This window comes from Myxocyprinus asiaticus, chromosome 37, assembly GCF_019703515.2.
Source record: "Myxocyprinus asiaticus isolate MX2 ecotype Aquarium Trade chromosome 37, UBuf_Myxa_2, whole genome shotgun sequence".
Lineage (NCBI taxonomy): Eukaryota > Metazoa > Chordata > Actinopteri > Cypriniformes > Catostomidae > Myxocyprinus > Myxocyprinus asiaticus.
The window spans coordinates 39807589-39832793 of record NC_059380.1 but is presented as its reverse complement, the minus strand read 5'-3'; the positions used below and the strand labels follow the sequence as shown (position 1 = coordinate 39832793).

Genomic DNA, 25205 nt, shown 5'->3' with positions numbered 1-25205 from the left:
TGTGTTTTTTTTTTTCCCCTGTACAGCTGGAGCTGACTGTGAATCGCAAAAGCACAAAGGTGGTCTTTTAAGCTTAAATTGCTCCGATGTTAGGAAAATGCCTTATTACGGATAATTCAGCGAGCATGATTAATTGAAATGTTTTTTATGCGTTATTTTGCATATAATTAAACTGCACTCAATGAATGTGTTAAATTTACAGACTCATTCACAATACAACACAGACACTTGTACCTTATTGCTTAAATAACACATACCCTAAGGAAAAACACTGAAGATATTTATTGTGCAAGTGTTGAATGGCTCATTGTTTGACTCACTCTGTAAGAAGTGGATCTGTTTAGCAGATTCTTCCGTCTGCTGTCTGTTAGTTCTCCTCTCCTCCTCCAGCAGAGCTGACAGAGGAAAAATACTTATGATGATTCACACTAAACCCAGTGCATTACCCTTTATTTTTAATGTTGATTTATTTGAAAAAGACAATCATCTAAAGTACCTTGAAGCTCGAGGCATTTCTGTTTGCCAGTGTTAGCGAGCTCCTGTGCCTCCTGCAGCTCTCTGTGGAGATGTGGAATGACTTGCTCAGTGTCTTCGGAATCCAGGTTCCTGTCCATCTCTACAAACACACACAGAGCAGATGGCAGAGTGAGGGGACAAATTAGGAAAAAATGTGGCTGACCCGCTAAAGTAAAGTGAAGTAAAAACATTAAATGACCCATCAAGTGAAATCAGATGGCTGTGATTAAACACCTCGACCCAAATAGGAGCAACACAACAAGTTTCCAGCATCCATTTTTAAATCTTCATTGAACGATCTTGATATAGATTCTTAAATTCCAAGATCGATCTTTTACTCAATGCGCAACCCTCCACTACAATGTGAGGAAATCACTTGCATTTAGCAACTGGCTGGTAATTTTGACTCACCAGTGATTGTGTAGTATAGTGGTGGAGTATTCAGCAGCGAGATCCTTTCACTGCGTGTTAAGAGTAAAAGTTGTTCAGTGTAATGTGTCCTAAGACGAGATCCATGAGACCCGTTTGTCATTGAATAATGTCTCTTTTAAAACCCTTTCTGTTCTTTACAATCAGTTGTTTAACAAAACCTAATTAGTCAAATTAATATTTTCAAAATGTATCTAGTTAGAAGGTCCCCTGTGTAATTATTATTTTTTCCCTCGACCTTTTCTCACCAATTTGGAATACCCAATTCCCAATGCGCACTAAGTCCTCGTGGTGCCGTAGTGACTCGCCTCAATCCGGGTGGTGGAGGATGAATCTCAGTTGCCTCTGTGTCTGAAACCGTCAATCTGCGCATCTTATAATGTGGCTTGTTGAGTGCGTTACCGCGGAGATGTAGCGTGTGTGGAGGCTTCACGCTATTCTCCGCAGCATCCCCGCACAGCTCACCACGCGCCCCACCGTGAGTGAGAACCATATTATAGTGACCATGAGGAGGTTACCCCATGTGACTCTACCCTCCCTAGCAACCGGGCCAATTTGGTTGCTTAGGAGACCTGGCTGGAGTCATTCAGCACGCGCCTTGGATTCGAACTCGCGACTCCAGGGGTGGTACTCAGCGTCAATACTCGCTGAGCTAACCAGGTCCCCCAGGTCCCCTGTATAATTAACAGCATTAGCTGGAAGAGAATTTCTTTTATATGAAAGCAAAATGGACATTACAATTGAAATATACCCACATGAGTCAATATCAAATCAAAATCGGAATCGAGAGCTTGTGAATCAGTATCGAATCAAGAAATCTGTATCAATACCCAGCCCTACTGAGCTAAGTAACAAAATCACAGCTAAATCAAAACATACTTGGTTAATAAACAGCTACGTGGTCCAGGATTTTGGACCAATGATGTTTCACTGTGAGAACAAAAATAGTTAAAAAAAAACAGCTGACAAAATGCCTTGTTGCACAACGCTCGTCATGTTCGCAGCTCATCAGTGCTTTCAAAGTTGCTCAGTGCGAGAATTCCATTACAATGAGTCAAAAATATGTCTAAACCTTACGAGCAATAAGAGACACGTTATAATTCCAAGAATCTGTGGGCAGTAACATCAAGCACTGAAACTCAATTAGTTTAAACTCTGAGGAAACCAACATTCTGACCCTTGTTAAGAATTGCTTAATTCATTATGTGAGGGGTCTTTCAAGGACAAAGCATTTGAGCTTGCAGGTATCAGTGTTACTGACTCAAGCGCATATTGAAACGGGACCAGACTTTATGCTGACAGTCAAGTCTGACTATACAAGACGAAAGGACCAACTGACGTTGCTTCCGTTTTGTGTTGTAGTAAACCAAGTGAAACTCATAGTTGCATAAAAACATATTATAGCCTCTTGATTTATGCACTGTTCTCAAACTAAGACAACACACTTGTAGACCATCTACAATGGCTTTGGCTTTAGACTGTGAGCCAGTAGTGACTGAGCACAACTCAAAGTCTGATTAGACAACTCCAGCCATTACGGGCCCAATTCAAGCTTGCTCATACAGCTGCACTGGAAGATCTACAAACAAGCTGTTGAGATGACCTGCACCCAGCCAAGCAAAGTTCTTTTGTCCTCTCCCATGACTTCATGCCAAGCAAACAAGCATTTGTGCCCCATCAGCCTCTCTGAGGAGCATCCATTTGGCCTCTCACGTGGTCTACTAAAAACAGGCTTTTAGGAAACCTTCTCTGACCATAAACCAATGAATGTCCCGTTCTCAGAGCACTCGACAGATGTTGGTGAAATCGTGCGTTAATTTAAAGGCTGGTAATCCTTCATGATGTCAGACGATGGCCAAAAATGGTGTTTACTGGGAGGAAAAGAGCTGCTTTCAGGCTAAATGACGTAACATACTCTTCGCTGTGTTTCTTAAGTTCTACCATATGTTTAATGACAAAGGAAATAAAGTGGTAATCACATTCTTCTGCTATTACAATTATTTAATCAGAAGCATCAGTCGCAAATGACTTTGTGGCTGAAACTGTGTATCAAAGCCATATCTACAGCATTGCAAATAGGTATGGAACTCTGCAGTTCCATTCTAATTCAACAGCACCCTCTTGTGGCATATTTCCCAGTGTCAAATATAAACAGCATTTAACAGCTCCTGTAATTCTAACAACCGAGTGTGAGAAAATGGTCATGAAACAAAGCTAAAATATGTTGATTTTGGTAAATAATAATAAAAAACAAAATACAAAAAAAAAAACTTGATTTATATTACAGGTGGACAAAAGATGCCATTTTCTACTTGTGTAACATTTTACCCCTAAAATCCACTTACATTAGCCAAGGCTTCTTGCAACAAAAACAATGTCGTAATTAAGTTTAACCTGATCAATCAGTTTTTTCTTTCTTTTCTTGGTTACTGCATCTTTAAGACCTTTATGTAAATGAGCTGTTATCATTTGCTGATCTTTGCATAAAGGCATAATTCATACAGTCGTTCATCAGGATGAGTCAAGTTTTTATATTTAAGTGTTGATATTTAAAAGTGGACATCCATATGTTAATGAGCTCATAGTTGTGATGTTAATACCGTAGCGATTATAATGAGCTGTTTTTGAAGTTTTTGGGCTTACCAGTAGCTCATCCTGTAAAGCATGACGCTAGCAATGGCAAGGACATGAGTTCAAATCCCAGGGAACTGATAAAATGTATAACTTGAATGCACTGTAAATTATTTTGCATAAATGTTCATTTATGTTTGCATAAATTATCTCGGTTGAAGTTTAAAAATAACAAAACTCTTATAAAACTTTCCTTCAAAAGAGGATAATACTGTTTTTCTATGATATTTCCCCCTTTAAACACCCCATCTGCTCTTGCAGAATAAATGCTGGGACTATGTACATGTGCTGTAATGGAAATATTCTGTGGAAGCCAAATCTGTGGATGTACTGAGTGACTCAGCAGGGTGAGACAAGATGAACGATCGACATTTTCAGCATGAGTGAGTGTCACAACCGAGCTCATGACATTTCAGACAGAGGGGCAAAACTGTCTGACCCAATGCAACCATTCTGACAACTAGAAAACAAACTTACAGCAAACGAGATTAGTGCCAATTCAACTCCATGACTTTGTAATATCTATTTCATCACCATTCATTAATGTAACTGGTGCTTGAATCTCTTTATTAATAAGTCTCTATATTAAAGCTCAGTTTTAAATCTGCTGAGGTCTGATGAGGTCTTAAGTGGACTTTTGTGGGTCTGATGAAGTCTATTAGGATCTGATAAGGTCTCCTGTTGGTCTGATGTGATCTCTAAGGGGTCTGTTAAGGTCTAATGTGGTCTGATGAGGTCTCTTGGTGGTCTGATGAGGGCTGATATGGACTCTTGGGGGTCTGATGTGGTTTCCAAAGGGTCTGATGAGGTCTCTTGGGGGTCTGATAAGGTTGGATGCGGGGTCTGATGAGGTTTGATGGGGTAATGTGGTCTCTTAAGGGGTCTGATGTGGTGTGATGAGGTCTAATGGGGTCTGAGGTGGTTTTCAAGGGGTCTGATTAGGTCTAATGTGGTCTCATTAGGTCTCTTGGGGGGTCTGGTGTGGTCTGATGTGGTTTCTAGGGAATCTGATGAGGTTTGATCGGGACTGATGAGTTCTTAGGTGGACTCTTGTGGGTCTGATGAAGTCTATTAGGGTCTGATGAGGTCTCTTGTTGGTCTGGTGTGGTCTCTAAGGGGTCTGATGTGGTTTCCAAGGGGTATTTTAAGGTCTAATGTTGTCTGATGAGGTCTCTTGTGGGTCTGATGAAGTCTATTGGGGTTTGATGTGGTTTCCAAAGGGTCTGATGAGGTCTAATGTGGTCTACTGAGGTCTTCTGGGGGTCTGATGAGGTTTAATAGGGTATTATGTGGTCTCTTGGGGGTCTGATGTGGTCTGATAAGGTCTTTTGGGGGTCTGATAAGGTTGGATGAGGTCTGATGAGGTTTAATGGGGTATTATGTGGTCTCTTGGGGGTCTGATGTGGTCTGATAAGGTCTAATGGTACCTAAAGAGGCCTAATGGGGTCTGAGGTGGTTTCCAAGGGGTCTGATGAGGTCTAATGTGGTCTCAAGCTTTCTCGGGGGTCTGATGAGGTCTTATGTAAACTCTTGTGGGTCTGATGAAGTCTATTAGGGTCTGAGGAGGTCTCTTGTTGGTCTGATGTGGTCTAAGGGATCTGATGTGGTTTCCATGGGGTCTGTTAAGGTTTAATGTGGTCTGATGAGGGCTGATATGGACTCTTGCCAGTCTGGTAAGGTTTGATGTGGTCTGATGAGGTCTCTTGTGGGTCTGATGAAGTCTGTTGGGGTCTGGTGTGGTTTCCAAGGGGTCTGATGATGTCTTTTAGGGGTCTGTTGAGATTAAATGGGGTCTTACGAGGTTTAATGGGGTATTATGTGGTCTCTTGGGGGTCTGATGAGGTCTAATGGAGTCTAATGACGTCTTATGTGGAATGATGAGGTATTCTGGGGGTCTTATGGGGTCCGGTGTGATTTCAAAGGGGTCTGATTAGGTCTGATGTGGTCTAACAGGGTCTGATATGGTCTCTAGGGGGTGTGTCTTAAATGCGGCTAATAAACAAATTAAATGCTACTTTGAAAACACTAATCACCTTTAGAACACCCGAAAAGTTAAAAGTAATAAACTTCAGCAGTTCAAACAAACCAAATCCTAACAGCTCGTTCCCTCTGACTGAAAGAAGTCTGCAAGGCAGCTGTACGTGACATTGAAAAAGTACTCATTTCCTGTCTAATTGAGCTGTAATTGGTATACATTCCATTCTGTCCTCCAGCGGACCATAAAGTGGCACAGGGGCAAAACTCTGAGGGTACATCTGAAACGGGATGACGCAAGTACACCTGTTCAACAACTCGAGCCCACCACTTACACCATATGAGCCCACCGCTGTTACCATCAGCAGATATAGACCATATTAAGAAACACTGGGGGGAAATACACCCTGATAAGCTGTGCAGTTGTGCCACATGCCAATGCACTGAGCTCTAATGAGTGTAGATAAAGATTGTGACTAATCCTATAGTCCAGCCAAATAACACACACACCCATCAACACCGGCGTTTCCAACAGGGAAGTTAACACAAAATAATGGAAAGATTACCTTTCAAAAGAGAAACCCTGTTCTGAGTCTCATTCAGTTCTTGTTCATCCATCTGTCCGTCTGGATGGGAAGAAAATCAGAAAGAATAAACAAATAAACAAACAAAAAAAATAACATTTACGAAAGAACGAAAAGTAAAGAGAATGAAGAATTAATGAATAAACAAATAGGAAAGACAGCAAGAACAAAAAACAAATGAGAAAGAACGACGAAAAGAATGAATGAAAAAAAGAAAAGGCAGACAGAAATAAAGACACAGAAAGACAAATAGAAATAAAAATATTCAACAAGCGAAAAAAGGACATACAAAAGAGACAAAAAGACGAGCAAAATGTCAGAATAAATAAAAAGAACGAACAGAACAATTTGTCCAATAAGAACTCTAGTGTTCAAACATAAAGCTGTAAGAACAAATAAACAGCAATCCATACAGTACAAATATGCCCAAGCTTTACATACCTGAGGTGTCGTCGCTGCTTTTGTCCTTGCTGGGGCTCAGAGTATCTGACATGTCACACTCTTTAGCGTCTATTTGGTTTTCTATAAGGGCAGAATGGAACACACCACTTAGAACATAGCGGGGGGCTGCATCCACAGCTCAAACAACATTAGAGTAACAACAATCATACAGAAGGCATTCATTTCTGCCAGGTCTCTCCTTCAAAACATGTGTCTAATCAAGAATGTTTTTGATGGTTATAAACACATCAGATATGATTATTCTGAATCTACATTAGCAGGCAGTGAATAAACCCCCTGTAGTTTATTCTCTCTGGCCGGTGGTAGAAGTTGCCCACACATGGTCATTTGTGTGAGGGAGATACAGTCACTGGCTAAATTAGTTGCAACTTTTGCTGCATTGCTGGCTGGCTGACATGGACTGAATAGAAGTTATAAATGGGTTTTGGCCAGGGAAATAACAGGGCAAACAGTCTAAACCAGGGGTTATCTAACTGGGGTCTGTGTCTTTATGAAAATGTTCAGTCACTTAGAATTGTGCTTCAGATAAACAGCACTTCAAATGTTGACAATTTTTAGTTCTTAGTTTTTGACAACTCCATGCTCCGTGAATAAGCACAGTATTGTGAACAGTGACTGAATATTAATATATTCCAGCTGACGGGATGAAAACCAAACGGTGATACCAGGGAATGGTTGAGCAGTGAATTCTGGTCTAATCTGGGTGGCTGTAATCAGTCTCTTATCCACAGGGATTAAGAGGTCAAGGTTAGATGCCACATCAGCTGGAAAAACCAGCGTCCGGCAATACAGTAAAACAAAGGTAGATCTTAGATATCATAAAGCAGGCCAAAACAGCCACTCAAAAAATAGAGATAAAACTCTAATGATGATGTCACTGGTGCTCATTATGGTAACGACCCTTTTTTGTACTGTTTCAAAAGTACAGCCTCAAGAGGCAAATATACATGCTAAAAGGATTTTGTGTGATAAAACTGCTTACTAACCTTCTGTCCACAGTTATATCCAATATTACAACTTTGTCACAACTTTGTTGTTGTGACGACATAACACTGGTTATCTGTGTAATCCTGGTAAGTGATTTAAACACACTAAAATCATATGAAATTGTGTAATGTTTATGTCTTCTGGCTACATATTTGAAATGGTGTGTTTTTAAATATTTATGGACCGGCTCCATTCCCTTCCATTGTAAATGCACCTGTGATTTTTAACTGCTTTAGCTTTAGAGTCTAAATAATTTTTTGTGGTAATCAACATTATACTACAAATGCTGTCAATTGAACCTAACTTGAATTGAACCCAGAATAAATCCTTTATGCAAGAAAGGACAGAATCTCATGCATGAAACTCAAATGTGGTGATACCTTTAAGTCTGTCTGCACTGGCCAGGCTGTTGTCCACAGTCGTCTGATTATTCTGAAGATGTGCATCAATGACCTCTGAAAAAGGAAAACACATTTAAATGATGGATCTGTTCATATAAATATCTTGGTTCAACTGTTTGTTGGTCTGGAAAATAAAAAAATAAAAAAAACACTTAATAAAATACTCTTTGCTCTTACCATCAAAGTTGGACAGTTTGTTAATAGAGGAGTCCACAACCTCCTTTAACTGCCTCACCGCTGGTTAGAAAAGAGAAAAGTCATGTAACTATGTTATTCCTTAGTCACTCAAGCAAACCTGTTGCAACTACTACACATTTACCATTTAATGTCAAATCTCCTACAATAAAACAGTGAGTCAGCCCAACATCAACTGAAAACATGTGTTGCAACAAATCTTTACATTTGTAGTATTTTCCATACATACAAAAAGCAAAAAAAGAAACATGGAAGCATCGTGCTTATCGTTAAAAGCCCAAAGGCCTCAGAACGCATGCTAGTGAGAGTGAAAATCCTCGGAAGAGAGAAACTCCAGATGTCAGCAAGTTGTGAAATGAGAATAGACGGCATGCAGTGAGTGTTATAATTAGGATTGCTTGTAATGTTTGGAAAAGTATACAGTATATATACACATGTACTGAGAAACTATATGAATCTCTGTGAGAGCTAAGCAGCTAATGACTTGAGTCTACAGAGTTGGCAGAGTCTTACACTCATAAAATAGCAACCTTTCCAAGAACTAACTTCAAGAAATAGTTCAAACTTGAAAATGAAAATTCTCATCATTTTCTCATCCTCTTGTCATTCCAAACTCACATAACTTGCTTCCATGAAAAACTTTTTTTGTGAAAAAGTCAAAGTGCAGTGCAGTTTATCTTGTATATTTCAATCATATACAAGAAAGTTTTTCTTGTTTCAAAGGGTGGCGTGACCAAAAAAAATTGAGAACCTCTGAAATAGGCTACAGTAAAAAAAATTAGGTTAAAAATAATCAAGGCATGTTTTCCACACTTTGCTTTCACTAAACAAACAAGGAAGAATATGAATAATTTATCTATACACCAATACAATAATGCATAATCTTAAAATCAGGGACTATACTTTTAATTTCGGTTTGTTCCGAGCAGAATCAATACTTTTTTGTTCTGTTTTTCTTTTTCCTATGTGGGGGAATTATCAGCATAAAAATCATAAGCGTAGTATACATATAAAATAACATCTTTTCAATAAATGTATTCTTTCTTATTATTAAATATATCACCAAAAATATTTTAAATATTTCAAATATACATCTGGCCATCTAAAATCAAAAATGCAGTAATTATACATACAGTATTGGCCAAAAATATTGGCACCCTTGGTAAATATCAGAAAAGAAGGCTGTGAAAAAAAATCTGCATTATTTATCCTTTTGATCTTTCATTAAAAAAATTCACAGAAATCTAACCTTTAATTGAAGTAAAACAACTGAAACAGGAAATATCTCATTATTAAATAAATATTTTTCTCCAAAACGCATTGGCCATAATTAGTGGCACCCTTTTATTCAATACTTTTTGCAACCTCCCTTTATCAAGATAACAGCTCTGAGTCTTCTCTTATAATGTCTAATGAGGTCGGAGAACACATGGCAAGGGATCTGAGACCATTCCTCCATACAAAATCTTTGATTCAGGATTCTTTGAATCCTTCAAATTCAGAGGTGCACACAGGTTTTCTATGGGGTTCAGGTCAGGGGACTGGGATGGCCATGGCAGAACCTTCATTTTGTGGTCAGTGAACTGTTTTTGTGTTGATTTTGATGTTTGTTTTGGATCATTGTCCTGATGGAATATCCAACCAGGACCATTTTAAGCTTTCTGGCAGAGGCAGCCAGGTTTTGATTTTTTTTTATCTGTTGGTATTTGATAGTCCATGATGCCATGTATCCGAACAAGATGTCCAGGGCCTCTGGCAGAAACCCCCCCCCACATGCGGCACCACATTTAACCGTGGGTATTGGGTACTTCATCTCTGTGTACGCCAAACCCATCTCTGGTGTTTGCTGCCAAAAAGCTCTATTTTTGTTTTATCTGACCATAGAACCCGGTCCCATTTGAAGTTCCAGTAGTGTCTGGCAAACTGAAGATGCTTGAGTTTGTTGTTGGATGAGAGCAGAGGCTTTTTTCTTGAAACCCTCCCAAACAACTTGTGGTGACATAGGTGATGTCTGATTTTTTCTTTTTAGACTTTCTGACCCCAAGACCCAACTAATTTCTGCAATTCTACAGCTGTGATCCTTGGAGATTCTTTGGCCACTTGAACCATCCTCCTCACTGTGCATGGAGACAATATAGACACACGTTCTCTTTCAGGCCAGTTCTTAAGATCTCCAGTTGATTGGAACATGTTTATTATTGCCCTGATGGTGGAAATGGGTATTTTCAATGCTTTGGCTATTTTCTTATAGCCACTTCCTATTTTGTGAAGCTCAACAACCTTTTGCTGCACATCAGAACTATATTCTTTTGTCTAACCCACTGTGATTGATGTTTCATGGAATTTGGCCTGTGTGTTACCTCATATTTATACCCTTCAAGTCATGGCTGAACAATTTCATATTCTTTGTCACCCAGGTGCACTAAAAAATGTAAAATATGAATGGGAATATACTTCAGAAATATTTTACTCATAAGAATTTCTAGGGGTGCCAATAATTGTGGCCAACATGTTTTGGAGAAAAATATTTATTTAATAAAGAGATATTTCCCATCTTTCAATTGTTTTACTTCAATTAAAGGTTCGATTTTTGTGAATTTTTGGAATGAAAGATCAAAAGGATAAACAATGCAGATTTTTGTTTCACAGCCTACTTTGCTCATATTTACCAAGGGTGCCTATATTTTTGGCCACTACTGTAGTTGTCATGGCCTTCAGCATGTCATGGAAAGCTTCATACAGAACGTGCATTAAGGCAAAGAAATGTGTGATGCAGCAATTTACTTCAGAATCAAATCATGTTCAAATAAAAAGGGAACCCTCATTTTTGGGGGGCAACAGGAAGTGGTGTAATTCTGAAAATTTACTGTGATAAACCATTTAGTCTTTGGGTTCATTAAAAATTATCATTAACGAAATTACCAGCATTTAAATATCAAGTTTTCACTCCAAAACAATTGAAAGGGACTTGTTCCTGTTTTCAGTTACTTAGATATATCTTCACTAAAACTTTTCTGTATGCAAAAAAAACAAAAAAAAAAACAGACATCTTCAACAGATTCCTGCAAATGAATCAAACCTACCAACTCAAACACCATTTTATGCGATGGGAGAAAGGTGCCCCAAGTTGTCCCTGGCAGGCTACTCATCCTTACAGGCTCTATTTGATAGGGATTAGGGAATCTGCTGCCTGCCAGGAACAATTCAAGGCACCTTTGAAAATTGGGCCCATTTTCATTTTAGTTTGAATCAAACGCTTGCAAAATATCAAGATCACGACTAGTCTACTTTAATTGCACTTAACTGCACTAATTGCTTTTTCCAAAACTTAAATATTAAAAATCATAGCAATATTCACAATGTTGCTGAATGGAGCGCAACAGTACCCACCCACTTTTTCAGTCTTGGTTCCGGAAATATTTTTCCCATGCATTTTTTTTCCATAAGGATTTAATAAAATCCTTCATAAAAGAGTTGTAAGACATGAACCAAAGCAACCAGCTCCAAGGTGAATCAAAAACTTACACACTTTGATTTAAAGACTATGAACATTAACATCCTCAATGAGGGAATAAACTACAGTCAAATGAAGCATTGTGAATGACGATATCGAAATGAAAACAATGGAAAATATAAAACTACTGATTTAAAGCTGATGGTTATAAGTACTAAATCTAAAAGTATAGAGTAATATTGTATCAGTATAGAAATTTTTTTTTTTGCAAAGCCTTAAAAGGAAATCATAGTTTATTCCTATTTTATTATTTGATTTATTTGAAGTTAAATATGTAAAAATTACATCTTAAGGTGTATGAAGCACACATGCAGAAAAAAAGCATACCTTAAAAAATGACAATTTATATGACAATTAATCGTCAGCCAAATTTCATAACCGTGACAGCCTTAGGTCTCCGATTAAAAGTGTTCAAGTGATCGTTAAAAATCTATTCTCCTATGGAGAAAATGAATGGGATTTTATCTTCCGGAACCAAACTGTTGTGCTCTATTTTACATTGCCACCAAAGTCATCACAAATAAATACTGAATATTCGATATGCAGAAAGTATTGACAAACAGGTAGTTAAGGAATCCCTAAAGGAGCTGAGAGTTGCCTGTCCCTGCCTCGCTTCCATACAGAGTAAAAAAAACAAACATCCGCTCTGTGGTCGCTCATAAGGTCTTAATTGATTAATGCGCCTGAGGAATGCATTGTAAGTAATGCTGGGTACTCACATTGACACTTAATGTACTGTTGGATTAAAGTGCAGTCTCCTCCACTCTTTAAAAGAAAGTGGTCTACCAAAGAAAGAAAAACCCTCCATTAAATAAGCAGCAAATGAAAGATATTCCAGGGGCATTAGATAATATTAAAACATAAGCCAGATCTACAAGATATGACATGAGATTGAACCAGACAGAGATGCAGAGGGCGGGACAAGAACACAGACAGGAGAATGCAGTTATTCATAGACCTGTCACTCACCTGTCACCTCAATCAAAACCAAACTAAGACACTTAGAATTAAAGGTAATCTTTTCACAGATGCGCCCATATACCATGAGACCAGGACCAGAATGATTGAATGTTGATAAGAAATCTTCTATAGTTTCCATCTGACAGCCCTATTTTAAAAGCTATAGGCCAGTATGAATTCATTATGGATGCATGTGGCCTAAAGTATGTAGCCTATATTGTGACCCTTCTCTTTAGTCACTTGCTTTCCAGAAAGATGTGACGCAATAAACCATTGCTTTGGCAACCTCACCACTTATGCCAAACACAGAAGTGGTGGCTTCAAGCCATCAACAGAGCTGACTGGACTGAGGAGATCATTTCAACTCAAAACTTTATAGCGAAAATGATTACATGTTTGTTATTAACTCATTTCATTATAGTAACTGTATTGCTAAGAATATGTTTGTATTTATGATGGTTTTGTGTCATACTTAAATTTGATCATCTAATCTGTCAAATCTAACACAGTCAATGGGCTTTCTGTCACCAGTCACTGCGCATGCGCTGACATTTTTGTAAACAAGAAGATTGGTCTATGTTTGATGTTTAATGGGAATGGAAACAAGGCTGTGAGGGATAGACTTGCCATCTCTTCAATGGCATGACAGTATAAAGCAGTAAAAAGCTCCTTGATCCCATCTGAGTTTTTTGTCTACTGAGTGTTCTTGAGAAGATATTTTTTCAAAAACACTTTAAACTGTAGTGCAGCTCATTGAAGAGACTGTATGTCTATCACGCACAGCCTTGTTGTTATTCCCATTAAAAATCAAATATGCTTGACTTCATTCACAGCAGCGGTGAATGAAGTCTAGCATGTGCTGAATAACATTTCTATATTTTATCTTGGCAGATACCTTTAACAAATATTTTAACAGGTAGTTAAAGGGCAGTTAATTTAAAAATGAAATTTCTGTCATCACTGCTTACCCTCGAGTCTGTATGAATGTTTTTCAGCCATGGATCAAAAAAGGAGATGTTAAGCAAAACGTTTAGTCTCAGTCACCATTCACCGTCACCGCATCTTGTTTTTCATTCAATGAAAGTGAATGGTGACTGAAACTCCCTAATATCTCCTTTTGATATCCACTGAAATAAAGTCATACAGGTTTGCAACAGCATGAAGGTAAGAGATGACAATTTAAATTTTTGTGTGAAATATCTCGTCAAAACTTGTCAGTTACCTTAAAAATGGCCATTTAAAGTTGACAAGATGTATTGAAAATGTTAACGGATTAAATTATGAAAGAGAACTGTGCTGCATAATTAGTTATGATGTATACTGAAAACAGATTATATACAAAATATTAAATATAGATAATATATTTTCATATTATGTATATTAATATTATTATATTTATATAATTATATTATTGTTTTGTATATTTTTTTTTTTTTTTTTTTTAATTGACTGATTCAGATGGCAGAGAAAATACCTGTATATGTCAGATCTAGAGAGACGGAGATGAGAGATGTAACAGGTGTAACTCTGCAGCTGAGTAGTTCTGTTAGCTTGACAATTATTGTTAAGTGTTGTAAAATAAGGAAGCGCCACGATTTGAAAGGCATCAAAAGATTGCTCCAACCTCAAGCTTTGTCGATTACAAACAGGAGCGATGGTGTTAGTGCATCGCTCGCTTACAGAGATGCAGAATAATGCCATTTGCGTTTCGGATGAACAAGTTCATGAAGGTTTATACATCTGTAACATCGTAAGTTCAGAAAAATGCACTTGCTTGCTTGCTTTGTTTTTTGGAATGCCCAATTCCCACTACTTAGTAGGTCCTCGTGGTGGCGCCGTTACTCACCTCAATCCGGGTGGCGGAGGACAAGTCTCAGTTGTCTTCGATTCTGAGACCGTCAATCCGCGCATCTTATCACGTGGCTCGTTGTGCATGACACCGCGGAGACTCACAGCATGTGGAGGCTCATGCTTCTCTCCGCGATCCAGGTACATCTTACCAAGCGCCCCATTGAGAGCGAGAACAACTAATCGCGACCACGAGGAGGTTACCCCATGTGACTCTACCCTCCCTAGCAACTGGGCCAATTTGGTTGCTTAGGAGACCTGGCTGGAGTCACTCAGCACACCCTGGATTCGAACTCGCGATTCCAGGGGTGTTAGTCAGCGTCAATACTCACTGAGCTACCCAGGCCCCCTCAGCAAACAAAATTTAAGACTCCTTATAATTTAAGATATTTAAGACTTTTTATGGCCTTAAATTTTTTAAAGTAAATTTAAGACTTTAAGGTCCCGCGTGAACCCTGTACAATGAAAGGTCTGGTGTGTAATGACATGCACATGACTTGAGGTTTACCGACCAAACATACTGATGAAAAACACAAAACCATGTTTGAGCATTTCAGTAATGTTCGGCTTTGCACATTTTCTGCCACTCTTTACAAAGGTCTTACTGATGTGTACTATGGAAAATCCATCTTTCCACAGACACCATTGAGATCAGTGTTATTTGTGGAAACATATGACATGGGAACAGTTTATGAGCGAATTGTCTCTGCCATGAGGTTTGTGGTCTGTGGCACACCACATTTGAATCAATGAAGAAATAACTGCAGCATGATGATGCATGCAGCACAAGTAGTTCAGTTTCAGGATAATAAATCACCCTGTACCAATACTTAATACATTTCAGTACTAATTTTATTATAAAAATAATGTACTAAAGGCTCTAAATGAAAACAACTTTTGGTCCTAAATGTAATAAAAGGCCAAAAATATAATAATTTTAGATCCTAAATATAATACATGCCCTAAATATGACAACTTTAAGTCATAAATGTACTAAAGGCCCTAAATGTAAAAACGTTTGATCCTAAATGTAATAAAAGCCCTAAATATGATAACATTTAGTTCTAAGTGTGATAAAGGCACTAAATGTATTAAATATATTTTTTTCTCCCAATTTGGAATGCCCAATTCCCAATGTGCTTTTAAGTCCTTGTGGTGGTGTAATGACTCGCCTCAATCCGGGTGGCGGAGGATGAATCTCATCTTATCACGTGGCTTGTTGAGCATGTTGCCACTGAGACATAGCGCGTGTGGAGGCTTCACGCCATCCACCGCGGCAACCATGCTCAACTCACCACGCTCCCCACCGAGAATGAACCACATTATAGCGACCACGAGGAGATTACCCCATGTGACTCTACCCTCCCTAGCAACCGGGCCAATTTGGTTGCTTAGGAGACCTGGCTGGAGTCACTCAGCACACCCTGGGATTCGAACAAGCTAACTCCAGGGGTGGTAGCCAGCATATTTTACCACTGAGCTACCCAGGCCCCCAAGGCCCTAAATGTATTAACATTTTGCCCAAAATGTAATAAAAGGCTCTAAATGATAAAAAAAAAAAAAAATTTGGTCCTAAACATACTAAAGATCCTAAACATAAAAATGTTTGGTCCTAAATGTAATAAAAGCCAAATATGCTAAATATGATAACATTTGGTCCTAAGTGTAGTAAAGGCCCTAAATGTAGCCTAATACCATTTGGTTCAAACTGTACAAAAGGCTCAAAACTTAACATTTGGTCCAATGTACTCAAGGCCCTAAATGTTGCCTAATTACATATGGTCCCATGTACTCAAGGCCCTAGATGTAGCCTAATTGCATATGGTCCCATGTACCCAAGGCCCTAAATGTAGCCTAATTACATATGGTCCCATGTACCCAAGGCCCTAGATGTAGCCTAATAACAAATGGTCCCATGTACCAAAGGCCCTAGATGTAGCCTAATTGCATATGGTCCCATGTACTCAAGGCCCTAAATGTAGCCCAATTGCATATGGTCCCATGTACTCAAGGCCCTACATGTAGCCTAACTGCATATGGTCCCATGTACCCAAGGCCCTAAATGTAGCCTAATTGCATATGGTCCCATGTACTCAAGGCCCTAAATGTAGCCCAATTGCATATGGTCCCATGTACTCAAGGCCCTACATGTAGCCTAACTGCATATGGTCCCATGTACTCAAGGCCCTAAATGTAGCCTAACTGCATATGGTCCCATGTACTTAATGCCCTAAAAGTAGCCTAATTACATATGGTCCCATGTACTCAAGGCCCTAAATGTAGCCTAATTATATATGGTCCCATGTACCCAAGGCCCTAAATGTAGCCTAACTGCATATGGTCCCATGTACTCAAGGCCCTAAATGTAGCCTAACTGCATATGGTCCCTTGTACTCAAGGCCCTAAATGTAGCCTAACTGCATATGGTCCCATGTACTCAACGCCCTAAATGTAGCTTAATTATATATGGTCCCATGTACCCAAGGCCCTAAATGTAATAAAGGCTCTAAACATAATAACTTTTGGTCCTAAATGTACTAAAGCACTCAATGTAAAAACTTTTGGTCCTAAAATGTAATAGAGGCCCTATATGTAATAACATTTGGTCCTAAATGTAATAAAAGCCCTAAATATGATAAATATGATTTGGTCCTAAGTGTAATAAACAATGTAATACGATAATAAATAATAAAATAATAAAAACTGAACTGTATGAGAAGAAACATTAGCATTTACCCTCATTAACAATACTAACGTCATTATACTAACTTATTAAACTTTGGATTTAAGAATAAATAATTGTTCAGTTAACATTAATAACATTTTAGTTACAATGTCTCACACATTTATAACATTTAGCAAATATTGCATTCCAGTTGGCCTGATTATGCCTCGTTATAACTGCTCAGTGATTTCTAATGCATTTGGAAATGAAGCAGTCCCTCCAGGAATTATTCAAATTCAACCAATCTCTGCATTATTTGCATAGCTTGCAATTTTGTATAATTTCTGCAATTTTTTTCATCTAAACTGTGAATCTGAGGTAATCCGCAACGACCAAGAACATTTGCCATTACACTAATGTTAAAGTGAAACCAGAACGTTTTGTGTTCACTGAAGAATTTTTTTTTATTTTTGAGCAAAGCTGCAGCAAATTCAGTCATTTTGGGCCGCAATACTAAGTAAAAAGTGCAGCGAAATCCTGATGGTACAGATGAAGTATTAGTCATAATTAAAACCATTCAAACCCCTTAACAAAGGGAAGTTTAAATGTAAAGTGTTACAATTATTTCTTTCAGGACCAAAAGTTATTTACACCTTTTATGCTCATTAGTTATGATATTTGGGCCATTTATTACATTTTAGGACCAAATTCTATTACATACAGAAGTAGTTATAACATTTGTACCCTCAACAACCCCTGTCATTCTGAATTCATCCAAGCGTGTTACAATGCATTCAAGAATTGCCTTATACGTGATGGATACATGCAGTGCTGAATTTGGCCAAAACAAGGCATCTCCTCGTTGCACTTATGATGCCTAAAATGCTGTCTAGGTAAGCAGCTCACTAGGCTTTGAAAAGCATCTAGTGGATGTGGCTAAACAGACCAACTGTCTGGCACTAAAACTGCATAGAAACCTGACTTACAACACCTAAAACTACCCTTAACCCGATTCACTAAAGAACAAACGGAGACCCAAAAGACGGACAAATGGCGAAAAAAACATGTTAAATAAGTTTGCTAGACTGTAAACAAAGGTGCAGATCTGAACGCACAAGCTGAATGAATTGGACAAGGCCTTTGAGACAGAAATGGTCATAACAGAAGCAAAGCTTGACAGTAAATAAAGAACGAAAAGTGAAACAGACAATCAAAGACAAGCTCCCATGCTGAATAAGTCAGAGTTGATGCAAGGTTAGCAGAAGACACTAACAGACTTGTGCGTCTTTAACTCACCTAAACTGTTGTTTTCCTTTATGCTTTTCTCCTGCAGCTGTTCTAAACGGACTGAAAAACGACAACGAGAACACGTGGATGACCACAAATAAAAAAAGAGCTCTATGTTGGAGATGTTCCTCCTCAAACTGTTTTCACCCGCTTTGTTTTTAGCTTGAAATGTACAATATTCTCTCTAAAAAAGTGTATCAAACACTGTGAGAATGTGAGACAGTGTGTGTTACCTTGCAGGGCCGTTAGTCTCTCATTCGTGAAGTCGTTGTCTGCCTGCAGGGCTTCGATTCGGGCCTGAAGCGATTGTTCCTTTTCTTCCATCTCTTCAATCCTCAACTGCAGTTCTTTCTTCTCATTCAGTCCTTTATGAGTGAGCTCATCATGTTTGCCCTCCGCCAACTGAACAAAGTTAAGAAATCTCATGTGTCAAGACAATTGCGTTTTGGGGAAAACCGTTTACATGGAACACGGCATGCTAACAACATATTCAACGCCAGCATTATTATACAAGCAATTAGCCTTACTGGTATAATTGTTTATCTGTGAAATCTTCAGCTTTCTGGTGGTGAACACAGAAATAAGATGCAGACAATATGAGCTGGCCTCTTACATTCTAAGGGACTAGGGCAGCATGATTCATATTCAAAATTCATAATTGTTGATTATTATCCTTTTTATAATTTATATTCTAATTGCAATTAATTTCGATTAATAGAATTTACATTTTAGGAAAAAAACTGTTTGGGGCAACTTCATGCCATTTTCTTTATTTAGGCTGAAACAATCCTCTTTAACAAGCCATAAACTGTTCATGTGAGATATCACACTGCCCTTAACTTACTCTTCAGGATGGTTACGAATAGCCACACGGAATCTGCACTCGCAGAATTAAGCAGAAAACTCTGCAAACTTCCACAGAATTGGGACATTCACAAATGTTCACACATTCCCTGCCCCTTGTGTGTTTATTAAATTTATTTGTATATATTTATATTATTATTAATTTATAAACAGTAATTTGATAATACCTTCAGCAGCCATTAAGACTAGAAATCTCAGCTTAGTTTAACATTTTACCATGTCATATTTATTCCAAAACATTAAGATTTTCCGAAAAAATTGCAGCCAAAAATGCCAAAAAAGTCTGATTCTGTCTGAGCCTGGAGTAGACTAAACACACTGATTGCTGTGACAGTACTAACATAACTAGATTTTCAATAGCATGACAGTAGTTTTTTTTAGCATGTTTTCAAAATAAACTTGTAGTGTAGCAACAGGGTAAACTTGTAAACACTGTAGCTTTTCCAGTAATAACAGGGTTGCTGACTATTTAAGATCTTTTTCAAGACCTGAACAGATAAAATTAATACTGTATCCCCATACCAAAACAAACACACTAAAATACATGTTTTCCACAAATATATCCCATTAAAATTGGTTTATGTACCATTATATAAATTAATAAAAAATAAGAGGTCGACCAATATTGGATTTCGCTGATATGATAATGTGTTGAAAGGCAATTAATCTGCCAATAGTTTTTAAAATTAGTCGTCTACATTAAATGTTCTTAGTCTTTCAATCCTGTGATGGGGAGGGCCAGACAGAGGCTACAAAGCCCAAATTGAATTCAATTCCAGATGTACACCGGGGACTTTTATTTTGAAATGTAAGTGCTTCCCTGTTTCTAGCAGCTCATTCAAACAGATAAGGGAAATAATATGTGCACTCCTACAATAATCTACAACGTATTACAATATAAACAATTAAAAGTAGAAACTGTCATATTTCCTCCACACTATATCATCATCATCAACAGCTGATCATTAGTAATCACTTGTCATACATTTCCGATATGGCATAATGATTGTGGCTTAATGAAATACTCACAAGCCCCCGCGTGCTTGAATAAAATACAACAGTGCCACATTTTCACTTTGAAGGATGCAGTGCATGCACTTATTTAATTAAATCATATTCTTTTGAAGTTTATCACATTAGATCATATCACGATTCCTGTCTTTCCGCCCCCAAATTTAAGACCTCTTTAAATAAAAATAGACTATTGTTGCATCATTTAAGATATTTAAGACTTTTTGTGACCTTACATTTTGGAAAACTGAATTTAAGACATTTTATGACTTAAGGATCCATGGGAACCCTGAAAGCGCTATATTGTCCTTTTTTATATATATAGACAAGCATACTATATTCTATTGCAATAATTTTATGTTGTTGAAATGTCATCAAAATGGACAGACAGACACTGAAAAGTGTAACTACTGTATTTGCACTACAGTAGGTTAAAGGAAATTTCTGGCAAATGATGTAAGAAAAATTGACAGAATTTTAGTGGTAGTGTGTGAATGGTGGCAATACATATAAAATAAAGAAATCCACTGCTTGTGCAAATAACAGATGCAGTATGTTTACTTTGACATAAATGTAACCGTTTTCATGTGTGCAAGTGAATAAATTGACATGCCTTAATCTGTTCTGTAAGATCCTTGATTTCATTAACGGCTCCGTTGTATTTGTTGGCGAGTTCTTGGAGCTCCTCTTGTGTGCGTTCATTCATCTCTTTCAGGTGCGTGCACTCGTCCTCTGTGTTACTCAAACTCCTCTGAAACACACACAAAACCGCCCCCACAGATGATTGAAAAACAACTGGTTAACAGGCAAACAAATGACCCTCTGCATTACATATTACTTTAACCAATCTCACATTTGAATTGAGAATTTCTGGCATAGCGGAAACCTTTTTGGCAACGATTTCCAGCGCTATCATACTGATGTCATTAATATATTCATGTCTTTGATGTACCTCCACCTCGGACAGCTTCCTGACAACCTCGATCTTCTCCTGAAGGACCCGCCTCAGGGACTCTTTGGCTGTCGTCTCATAATTGTGTTTATCCTCTGTTAAGGCTACAAGCTCCTTGCGGATACTGTCTTCTGTTTGGTTCTGAGGAGACATAAAGCAGTGAAGCAACAGGAGGGATTTCTGTGAGCACACACATCAAATATTCATGCAAACACGGGTCTTACTTTTGAATATGCTTGCAACTGATTCCCCATCACCTCCAATCTGGAGAGTAACCGGTCCTCATCGATTAAAGCCTGTTTAAAACAGAAACAGAGTGCACTCTCATTTACTGAGAACAAAATGACAAATACAATAACAGTAATAGATTAAGTTACTGTTTTTCAAACGAATGCTCGGCAGCGTTAATAAGCCCCATCTGCCCTGCAGCTACTCTTGGAAGATTTGAACTTATTTAAAATATTTATAAAATATTTTTCTTTTTTTTTTTTTTCTTTTGCTGCGGCAGAAATAAGGCCAAATATAATCTAACAAATGATTACCACAGCACATTCTGGCTGTTTGTGAAAGGAAATCTAATTCTTCTAAACTATGTCATTGCATTTCTTTTGAATGTAACTTCATCAGCTGTTGAGTTTGAATATTAACTCTTGTTTTGTGTTCCCAGTCAAAAATGACTGGCCCACTATTATTGTTTATAAATGTCTCATATTGCATATATTCTCACATGATATTGCATTAGATCTTTTTAAACTTCTTTAGTAATTATGACAGGTTTTGTACTTTTTAAACATTTTAAATATATATATATATATATATATATATATATATATATATATATATATTTGTATTGATGGAATGATTCATTGAACTGAGCTTAAACTGGGCCAATGGGGGGCACTCTATGCAGAAAACAAAAAAATACTAAAATTAATTATGTAATAAATGAATAATCATTTGCTTGATAGGAACAAAATAAATGTCGTTTTAAAGCCTAGAATCTGGACTGTACAACGCATATTGCTGATCCGACCAATTCTTAAATAATGCTTTTTTTTGCTGACAAATAATAACTGTTTTGTTCTCATTATTTGCAAATTTGTTATCACAATTATAGTCATCATAGTTGGTAAAACTATAAAAAAAGATGAGATAGCCATGTGTTAAATATTGTTGGAAAGGTCTTAATTAGTAGAATACAATGAGCAAATCTGTTTCACTCAGAGGCCAAACAGCAGTGAGTATTAGTGTATGAAATTCCCACAGACACAAATAAATATAATAAACAGAAGTGTCTTTGTCACGTTTTTCCTTATTACAACCCGAAATATACATATAACATATACAATGACATATCGTAACTTACAGCAGATTAAACACAACATAATATGATCAGTAGATCTTGAAATATTCCTCAAAGAGTGAACATGGAAAGACAATGCACAAAAGAGTGCTCAACACACGGTGTGCGTGTGTGTGCAAACACACATCCAGGTATGTGCTCATCTAAAGGATTGGGATGCTCCTGAACACTTAAAATATTTGTATTTTATATTCTAATCCATTTATTTCCAATGGCTGGTCATTTTTGACCGGGAACACAACAAGGGTAACAAAGTGAAATAAAACCAATAAAATGGTCCAATTTTTTTGTGTGTTTTAAGATACCATATGTGAACAAAGTCAAGGAATTTGATTCCAACTGGATTTAGTAAAAAAATAAATAGTGAAAAAAGTAATCCAGGTAAAAATTACCGGAACACAACATAAGGGTTAAATGTCATTTGATTTGATTGATACTGTATGTGGACCAATAATTTAAGCAGTTAAGACACATTTTGCATGTTTGATGGTTGTTTTTTTTGTGCAAGAATGCATATTCATCAACCTGTTACAAGTACAATAAAATCATACAGGCCTTTGAAGTTTAAATTGGTTTTGCAGATAGTTCAGAAAGAACAAACACAGCACCCATAGATATCCGTTTAAAAAAAAAAAAAAAAAACTTTTAAAATTAAGAAACATTATAACATTACATAATGCTTAAAACATTATTAGTACATCAGCACTGCTCAGATCCACCATTAAAAGCTGCTGCTCTGAAGAACCCGGAAGCACATTTGCTTACGGTGTGACGTCAGGGTAATTTCATCTATACTGAATAATTAATAATCGTCTCCTCTTTAATGCGATGTACCTGCCAGCTGCTTTCTGATGCTTCTTGTGTGCTGGCCAGCAACCTCTGAAGAGTGGCCAACTTCTGCTCCAACATCTGCTCTCTGTGTAAGGCCTCCTGAAGGACACAAATGGAGCGTTATAATTAAGGGAAAGTTATTTAATTATGGAAGTTCAGTCATCATTTACTCCCTTTCATATTGTCATGCAAATTAATCCATAAATATAGACGCTTATAAGCATCTCAACATGCATTTTCTTTCCATTTGGACAAGACTCCTAATAGTCAGCAGAGGTCGGTGTTGCTCCATACCTGCAGGTACTGGGAAAGCTGAAACAGTTCCTGAGAATACATACTGGGTGTACTAGCAGACACCTGCAGACAGGGAAAACAGATTATAAAAGAGACAAAAGACAGTCATATATCTGCATGCTTCAATGAATTGTTTTTAATCCACCAAGCATCTTTTCATTAACTCGATCTTGATATATTTCAAAACAGTACAATCAATTGAAATCAAAATGAGTGATGAAAGTCTTATTGAATAAAACTAAACTTTTGAAAAGGTAAAACTCAACAGAAACCTGACATACAGTCCAACTTTGGATGAACCCATTCTAACTAAATAAATGGGGCCTTGTTCTTCATCTGTAGCTAGTGAAATTGAATTGCCTCATTCTAAGCAGTTGAAACCAAAACGGAACCGGCTAAATGGTGAAATCGTGGCTTATATCATCTGTAGTTTAGTTTAGTTTATTGAAACCACATGAGTTGGACTCTCCCACAGCAGAGAGAAGGGGGGAAAGAGAATTTTCATATCGACAGCGTCAGATGCTGCAGTCAGATATAGACACACTGTGACCAAACGTTCACAGGCTGGATTGCGTGTATGTGGAAATGGACACTGTCAGGTTTGCTTTTCTAGGGTTTAATGGGGAAGCCAGTCATCTACTTTGTCCTAAAAACAAGGCGTTGAAAGCAGTGATGTCATGATTTACATATGTATACATTTTATCATCACAGATGAAAATGCCATCACTTTCCAGTCACATCAGCATTTTGATGACATGACAGTTTAAGTATGCCATCTGAAATCCAGGGTTTCTGCATGCACTAAACCAACTTATGGAAGACTATGCAGGAATTAACAATCAAAATAATGTGAAATAAAAATTTACATTGTACAAATAAAAATAAAATATAAAAATTGACAAATAGATATTTAAATGTTTTAATTCATGATTTAAAAAGTAGTCAAATGTTAAGTTATTATAATATTAAACTAAATTAAACTAAAATTCAATTCAATATTTCTTTAAGTTTTAATTTGCATTTTAAGAAAGCATTTGCCTTTTACTTTTCTTAATCCATCAGCCAATGAGTTGTTTCATTAGACAACTAATCAATGAATTTGACAAGTGGACTAACCCTAAGAAGAAAAAAAATAATCCTCATTGGTGACTCACAATTCATGATATTTGTAAAAAAATATTGTTTACCTTGCAATTAAGTTGTGTACACTGTAAAAATGATTCTGTGCTTTAGTAGATTTAATGAAAATCAAATGTATAAATATATTTAATAGAATTATGTTCATGGCTTTTTAACCAGAATATGCTTTAAAATAAATAACAAATATTTGGAATAAAATGTAATAATTTTTGTTGTTAAGAGTATAAGCATTTTGTTAAATAACAAATGAGGGGGTCTGGGTAGCTCAGCGAGTAAAGATGCTGGAGTTGTGAGTTT

The 25205-nt window shown here is 37.3% G+C and overlaps 1 protein-coding gene across 7 annotated transcripts in view; it reads right to left on the bottom strand.

The window, feature by feature from the left end:
• The window catches only part of LOC127427856 (sarcolemmal membrane-associated protein-like), a 109792-nt gene that overhangs the window by 17546 nt on the left and 67041 nt on the right, over nt 1-25205 (bottom strand). For 4 of the 7 annotated variants that reach the window (XM_051675705.1, XM_051675704.1, XM_051675710.1 and 1 more), the window contains 14 exons: nt 23769-23831; nt 23478-23573; nt 21505-21576; nt 21281-21421; nt 20942-21079; nt 18687-18855; nt 18463-18513; nt 12413-12475; nt 8162-8221; nt 7964-8038; nt 6576-6656; nt 6117-6176; nt 497-616; nt 321-395 (listed from right to left, as the gene is read on the bottom strand). In XM_051675705.1, the coding sequence (XP_051531665.1) occupies nt 321-395; nt 497-616; nt 6117-6176; nt 6576-6656; nt 7964-8038; nt 8162-8221; nt 12413-12475; nt 18463-18513; nt 18687-18855; nt 20942-21079; nt 21281-21421; nt 21505-21576; nt 23478-23573; nt 23769-23831 (1264 nt within the window). The remainder of the gene's footprint in view (nt 1-320; nt 396-496; nt 617-6116; nt 6177-6575; nt 6657-7963; nt 8039-8161; nt 8222-12412; nt 12476-18462; nt 18514-18686; nt 18856-20941; nt 21080-21280; nt 21422-21504; nt 21577-23477; nt 23574-23768; nt 23832-25205) is intronic. The other 3 variants (XM_051675707.1, XM_051675706.1, XM_051675708.1) reach the window with 2 other exon arrangements.